The 8225-nt window shown below is 31.6% G+C and overlaps 2 protein-coding genes across 2 annotated transcripts; one reads left to right on the top strand and one right to left on the bottom strand.

The window, feature by feature from the left end:
- Nucleotides 1–387: 387 nt before the first annotated feature.
- On the bottom strand, nt 388–2175 carry LOC126777366 (probable phenylalanine--tRNA ligase, mitochondrial). The gene is made up of 3 exons (XM_050500404.1): nt 1543–2175; nt 730–1374; nt 388–612 (listed from the first exon to the last, which is right to left on the bottom strand). Exons 1-3 carry the CDS (start codon nt 2053–2055, stop codon nt 445–447), a joined length of 1326 nt encoding a protein of 441 aa, XP_050356361.1. The 5' UTR covers nt 2056–2175; the 3' UTR covers nt 388–444.
- A 296-nt stretch (nt 2176–2471) lies between these two features.
- LOC126777378 (endonuclease G, mitochondrial) lies at nt 2472–6455 on the top strand. The gene is made up of 6 exons (XM_050500421.1): nt 2472–2735; nt 2982–3184; nt 4344–4467; nt 4886–4998; nt 5743–5923; nt 6250–6455. The coding sequence occupies exons 1-6, from the start codon at nt 2529–2531 to the stop codon at nt 6343–6345; spliced, it is 924 nt and encodes a 307-aa protein (XP_050356378.1). The 5' UTR covers nt 2472–2528; the 3' UTR covers nt 6346–6455.
- Nucleotides 6456–8225: the final 1770 nt, after the last annotated feature.

Below are 8225 nucleotides of genomic sequence, written 5' to 3'. Positions count from 1 at the left end.
AGCCGACCGGCTCCGCTTGCGTGCTCTTTCTCGCTCGCACCCGCTTTCAGATCTCTTCCAGCCGGTCGATGTGAAATAGTTGGCGGCTCCGCTCCGGCCAATTCCAAGCGTATACGACCCGGTCTGTGTGAAAAGAAAAAAGCAGGCCGATGCTCTCCGAGCCGGTCTGTGTGAACGGACCCTTATTGCGACACAAATCTTCGGCTTAAGTACAGTAAGAATATTTCTGTCAGAAAATACTTTAATATATCAATTTTATTTTACTTGAAAACTCAGTGGTGCTTGTCCTGATTTGAATCCGTAATAATTGACTAAGACACGTGTCCATCGCCATCTCGGGTCAGAAGTCCCGAATTCGAACAAACTGAAGAAAATAATATTCTAACATAAAAATACTTTTTTATTGTAACAAAACTTCATATTTCCTATTATATATTAACAAATTTATCTAATAACTACATTAAAAGCTTTAGATGCTGCATCTTCGATTTCTTTATGGATTTTATTAACTTCTGTCTGAGTAAGGGTTCGCTCTAAATGCCTGTATACTATACTGTAACAAAGACTATGTTTCTTTGTTTTTGGATGAATAAATTTATCCTTTAACTTCACCTGAAAGAAATAAAAATTAAATAATACTTTACTCCTTTAAAATTGCTCTTCAGCTCTAGTAGTAAAATTTTGTATAGTTAAATAAAGATTATTTTAGATAATTTTATCGATAAATACCTGTTCAATAATATCTCCACCAATATCCCTGACTAGATCATAAAAATCATTACTTGTAAATGTATCTATAGTACTCGTTGGTGGTAGCCAGAAAGATAAGTCATTTGTACATTGTGGATATATGGATACTGGTTTATAAACAATATTTGCATTGGCATTCTTATTTTGAAATTGTGTCAAAAATCCTGAATCCATACTCCACATCAATCTTATATCTGGTATTTTATATAAAGCCATTGCGAGTCTCTCTAACCCTAATCCAAAGGCATATGCTATGGTGTTATTGGGTCCAGCATTTGCTAGAATTTCATTCCTAACAATACCGCAGCCTAGGGTTTCCATCCAGTTATTTTCATAATAAATTTCTAACTCCCATGAGGGATGGGTGAATGGGAAGTAGGCTTCAACCCATCTATATTTAATATCTTCACCAAATAATACACGAACCATGCCAATTAAATGGTTTTTCAACTGGGCTTCCATTAGCTTTGTTGCTTCTAAAGTGTGGCAGCTCTGTTTTGTAGGGTCAGATATTGAATTTGTAAAGGCATGTGGGTTTTTTCTATCAAAAGATGGTTCAAAAATATCTAGATCTGGATGATCTGCAAATAGCTGTTCTTTTCTCTGAGATCTCACAGCATCTATCTGTAATATTATAATGTATATTAAAAATAGCTTTAATTTTAGATTTTTATTAATTTGTTTCTGGGAACATCATCATAAAATTTTATGAAAATGATAAATATTAGGCAATGATAAATAAAGGCAAATTCACTAATAGCAGTATCATTCAGGTTGTTTAGTAATACTTACTTGATGAAACACAGGAAAATGTGTCGAGTCTATTTCATCTCGTCTATATACGTCTCCAATCATCAAAAAATTATCAAGTCCCGCTCTTAATAATTCACTCTGATGTGCAGTCATATGAGCACGTAAAAGTGTTGTACTGTTTATATAATAACAGTCAGATTTTGCTCGACTCGGATGGTCTTCCGGTATTAATAAATCATCGAAGTTTTGCCTTGTCGAAACTACAGGTGATACATTATCGTACACGCTGAATGTAGGATTTCCTCCATGTGTAAAGGATGAATAAAAGTAATTTACAATTCGTTGGCGCACTAGAGACAGGGGGTTATCCTTTTTTAAATGCAAATTACGATTTAAATAGGACAGTATCTTTGGTGTTATGTTAGTGTATTCATCTGTACGATATTCTTTTTCGCCTACACGTAATGTAGTTAAGGATTTCGGCGCCGTGCTATAGTTATTTTTGTTGAATGATAAAAACAGTATTCGTTTGTTCTTAAATAGGATTTTCATGATGCTGATTTAAAAGTATTATATATTTTATTTATAGTGAAAGTCCATAAGTCACTTTTTTACTAGAATTATAGTTTTAAGCACTTCTGTTTATGATTTCTTCATTCTTTAGATCTATAACTTGTCAATTATCAGCTGACATTTGACAATTATTTAGTTTATGACATTTTTAAAGGATGGCAGATAGATAATTAATTGAGTTAACAACATTTTTAAATATTTGTTTTTTTTTCTCAGTTTATCAAAAATACTTAAACATGGTTTACCATATATTTCTGAAAAAGCTTACACGAACTAATAAGCATTATGTTTATTTTATAACAATTCATTCAGTAAACACTAGCAGTTGATAAGTCAGAATATAAACAATAAACATTATCAAAATACCAAACTGACAATGTGCTGTTTGACAGGTAGTTACCTAACGTAACCTCCGCGAGGTCTACTAAAAATAATAAAATAAATTATATGCAATGTTTTCTAAACGAATATTTCACATTGCCCAACTTGGTGCGGTCGGTGTAGCCGGATATTATATAGGTACTAAAGACAAAATTAATACTTTAAAAGACACAGTGGTTATCGATGGCAAAACTTTAAGAAGTTTGCCGGGGCTGCCAATTTTTGGCACGGTATCGGCAGCGACACCATATGCAGAGAGTGGTACACCTCAAGATAGGGTAAGTTTAAGTAATAAAAATACTGTTTAAAAAACACATACTTTACTAAAGAGGAAAGTACAAAAGTATAAATAAATTAATTATATACATATGACAATATTTTTTAAAATATTTACTTAAAAATTTAATGATTACTATATATATATACAAACGAAAAAAGTAATTTTAAACCTTAAGAAAATACATATTTCTTTTTTTAAATGTATTTTTAAATGTATTAAGAATGTATCTTAATTTTATATTCAGATATCGCAAATAATGAAATACGGCTTCCCTAGTCTGGATAATGTGCGTTCTTATGATGATTATGTTTTATCATATGATCGTCGAAATAGAGTGCCTAATTGGGTGTTTGAACATATAACAAAGGGTCATGTCATGAAGAATGATGCAGTAGACAGGAGCAAGTGTGACTTTAAACCTGATGAAAGTATACATCCATTCTTCAGGTAATTTTTTTATTGTTGTTTAAATGTAATCAATTTAAATAATTATTTATTTTTGTGTTAGTCAATACTAATGTATGTAGACAAGTTTACGGGAGCAACACAACTTAAAAAAAAAAAAAAAAAGTGGTAGAGCTTTGTGCAAGCTCGTCTGGGTAGGCACCACCCACTCCTCAGATATTTTATCGCAAAACAGCAGTACTTGGTATTGTTGTGTTACGGCTTGAAGGATGAGTGAGCCAGTGTAGGGTAGGAACCACCCACTCATCAGATATTCTACCGCAAAACAGCAGTACTTGGTATTGATGAGTTCCGGTTTGAAAGGTGAGTGAACCAGTGTAATTACAGGCACAAGGGACATAACATCTTAGTTCCCAAGCACCAACCTTGGGCATTGGTGATGTTAAATGCGCAATGGTTAACATTTCTTACAATGCCAATGTCTATCGGTGTTGGTGACCACTTACCATCAGGTGGCCCATATGCTCGTCCGCCTTCCTATTCTATATATAAAAAAAAATGTAAATAACTTTTTTATAATCATTGATTTAAAATATCATTATTTTTATACAATGTCTTTAAATATATTAATATGAAAATATTAAAAATATTCATACTTCTTTTACGATTTGCTACAAACTGAGAGAATAGGGTTTAATTAAAAAGATATTAATGGTATTAGGTCATAGATATGCATAAAATAATTATTATTTACAGAAAAAAGAAATTAGCTATTACCTACAACAGACAACATTAATTTAAAAAAAAAAACACATTTTTAGAGTCAACCAATTTACACTTATTTACACTTAGTATAATATAATAATAATATCATGGGACATTATTCACACACGGCCTTCTGATCTCAAACTAAGCAGAGCTTGTACTATGGAAACCAGACAACTGATATACTACTTTTCTTTTGTAAACCCATACTTACATCGATAATTACACCCAGACTCGGGACAAACTGACATGTTCATGCACACAATTGTCTGTCCTGGGTGGGATTCGAACCCACAACCTTCGGCGTAAAAAGCAATTAGGTATATAATAAACCACGCCAACCGGCCCGTCAACTTAGTACACTTATTTATAATATATATATATTATATAAAGCACATTTCATTTTTATATTAAAAATTTCATAATTCACTTTCAGATCTCAAAATAGTGATTACAAAGGATCAGGGTTTGATAGAGGTCACATGGCAGCGGCCGGAAACCATCGCCTTGCTCAGAAACATGTGGATCAAACCTTCTTCCTAACGAATATGGCCCCACAGGTAAAAATAAGAAATCACCAACACTGGAACTTCTTTTTATATTTTTATTTACCTTTATTTGCAGCAAATTATTATTTCAATAATCAAAATTTTTATATCGTATGTGATTTATTCCTTATTTATTATTCATGTTTGATAAAAAAATTTTGATTCCAAGAAATCTTTCATAAATTACTTTATAATATAAATTATATTTCTTTTATAATTTTCAATAGCAGCCACGAGTGTCGGACTTAGTAGTGTTTACACTCCATTGCCTGAAAAAGCATGTAAAGCAGTTGTTTCTGTAGCCAAAGTCTCCGGTCCTATATAATTAATATCCAATTCTTCATCACTCACTTGTACACTACAATATTTCCTAGCAATAGAATGTCTCCAGTTGGCTAGTCTCCCTAAAACAGTATATTTTATTAACCAGGTCGGCGAAGGATTTAACAGACATGCTTGGAATCGCTTAGAGAAACATGTTAGGAAACTAACCAAGGTTTATGACAATGTCTATTGTTGTACGGGTCCTCTTTACCTTCCTAGGTAAATATTAAACTAATTAAATTTAATATTCTTACATTCTCCAATTGAATTTCTCAATTAAGAACAATTTATTTGGTCTTTAACAATAAATAATTAGAAACTAAATAAGATTTATTTATTATTTTTGTTCTTATTGTATAGTGATTGTTTCAATTAATTCAGGCATTTGAATTCTTTCCTATCAAATTAAATACTTTTTTCTGAAAACTATAATTAAAGACAGTTATGTTCATCTTGAACAAATTAATAACATACTTTTACTATATGAAATGATTTAAAACTAAGATAATGTAATTAGATTTCAAAATAGTGTAGTTCATACAAAATAAAATGCCACATTCAATTTAGAAGTGCCTTGATGGTAAAATTCTAACTTCTAAAACGAAGTGACGTGGTAACTCTTTATTATTATCAGAAAGTAGTTATGTACGGGCAGGTCCTAATGCTATACACTTATATTTTGATGTATCTAATAAGAATATCTAACAGTTAGCTATCATTTTGTATATTATAATAATATATGGAAAACATGATGTTTTACATAAGATTATATAGGGTCACAATCTTTAGTTAATATAAAGATAGAATTCCGTATTAACAAATGCTTATAATACTAATATATACTATATAAAAAACTATATCAAGTAGTGCTCCTCAAAAGAAGAGTGGCCTAAACCCAGCGTGGGACATTTACATTTTTTTTATATCAACTAAAACACAAATAACAATTTATTTATATTTCAGAAAGGAGATAGATGGTAAATCATACGTTAAGTACCAAGTCATAGGTGCGAATACAGTGGCTGTGCCCACTCACTTCTACAAGGTAGTGGTTGCTGAATCTCCAGATGGCTCCTTGGACATGGAGGCATACGTCATGCCCAATCAGAAGATACCGGATGAAACGCCTGTCTCATCTTATATGGTTAATATAACATTTTAAATTAATTCCTTTGGATCTTTCGGTGTTTTAAATACATAATGCATTACTACTAACTTTAGTTTTTAGTTTACTCAAGAAAATAAGGCAATCACTTTTATAAAAAAATATGTACTCTGTAATTTATATTTTGTACTTTTTTCCAGATTTTAGATGATTTTTTTTAACCCTTTCAGTTGTTGAATGTTTTTTGGATGACAAAGTTTTGACTACCTCAAACTAAATGATACCAAAAATGTAGCCTGTTACACTTCGATATAAATTATTTAATATAAATTATTATATATAATAAAATTGTATTTGCCTCCTAGGTGCCGCCGGAAACGATCGAGAGAGCAGCTGGATTACTGTTTTTCGACAAAATACAAAGGAGTAAGCTGAGCAGAATAAATGGGAAGAAAGTGTAAAATGATAAAATAATTCTCAAATAAACTTTAATAGTTCAATTATATATATTAGATTTTTAATGTATGTGTAAATAATGTATATTACGTAGAAAATAATAAATAATAATAATAATACTTTATTGTTATTCTTTACATACATATTATAAAAGGCAGCCTTGAATTCTGAAATGATGTTACCCGTGCGTCAGAAATCAGTTCCTTCCCATTAAATTATTACAAAGTATTACATTGTCTTATTACTAATTATTGTAAGTTAATTCAATCCGTGTGTTTGTTTGTGTATGTTTTTGTGATTGCTATATTTTTGAGTTAATAGTTTCTCAAAATCTTCATATTTAAGTTTTTTTGTCTCTTAACCGGTAGTTTTTTTTTCATTTATTTTAAAGAGGGTTTTTTCTTTAAGAAAATGCCACCCTCATAGTGCTTACAGGACATTAAACTTTACACATTGCTTAATTCCATCTAATCTTAATAAGATCATTCACTAGCTTGTACAAAACTGTCGCTAGTTCTGATGTAGCGTCAGCCAGGACACTGTTACATGCCCCCACCTCTGCGCAATAATTAATTAAACGTAAAAAAAATATATTCTATCAGCTGCGTTTCGAGCACACTCCATTATTACATGACACGTGTCTTCTGTGATATTACATATACTGCAATTAGGTGAGGGTGTTTTACCCATAAGGAAACCAAAGTTATTTAATGGAATGTGTCCGAAACGAAGTCGAAGAGCTGTAACAATTGAAGACCTGATCATATTGGCACCATCAAACCAAAGACTTTTCCATAGGCCAGGCTGCATTGTTCTATACCAGACCCCCTTAGTCGCATACTAAGGGGGTCTGGTATATCGCTCATCAAAATACTCTCTCCAAAATTTGTACAATCTTTGTTTAGCCAGATATAATAATTCCGAATGATATGGTAGGCAATGGTAGAAAATACCACATCGTGCTGCATTTTTTGCTAGTATATCAACCTTTTCATTATTTTCTATGCCAATATGAGCAGATATCCACTGTAATATCACTTTTTTATTTTGACGAGAGAAACTTAGAATAGATTTCAAGATGTTATAGGCTATCGGAATTCCTCAAAAGGTCGAGGTAGACCGAGCCACATGCTGGAGAGCAGTTTTAGAATCGGTCAAGATTACAAATCTATCACATTCTATAGAACTGATATATGATAAAGCCTCCACAATGCCTAATAGCTCTGCACGCATTACTGATATCTTAGTATCTACTCTAAGTTGACAACTAGTATTAGCTTGGGGGTCATAAAAAGCAACACCAATATCAGAGTTATCTTTCGAAGCATCTGTAAACACTTGATAAAATGAAGAATATATTTCTGTAATTGCCCGTTCAGATAATAATTTTAAAACTGCTTTATTATAATTACTTTTACTGTTGTCAATTGTGGCTAGAGAGCATTTAATGTGAGAGGATAAATCCACATTGCTAACCCACGTGTCTAGACTGAACATTTCTAATTTATCGCTTTGGTGGATTCCGAAAGCGTTGTAATCATTGTGAATCATAATAAGTAGTGGTAGTTTCTTATTTCGCCAGTAAGAATTAGTACACACATTTTGAAACATATTTAATAACCTGATAACTTTATTTTTAGCCATAGATTTACATTTTAGCCAAAATTTAGCTCCCAAGTAATATCTTCTGAACGATAATGGTGATATGCAAAGCTCATTTTCCATTATATGGATTGGTGTAGTCTTAACAAAGCCACCAATCAATCTGAGACTTTAATTTTGTAATACATCAACTTTTTTTTAAATTTGTTTTACAACTATTATCATATAAGAAGCTGGCATAATCTATTCTGCTACGAATTATCCCAAAATACAAACGCCTTAA

The sequence above is a fragment of the Nymphalis io genome, chromosome 22 (genome assembly GCF_905147045.1).
Source record: "Nymphalis io chromosome 22, ilAglIoxx1.1, whole genome shotgun sequence".
Lineage (NCBI taxonomy): Eukaryota > Metazoa > Arthropoda > Insecta > Lepidoptera > Nymphalidae > Nymphalis > Nymphalis io.
The sequence above is the reverse complement of the archived record's forward strand: the minus strand, read 5'-3'. Positions and strand labels throughout refer to the sequence as shown.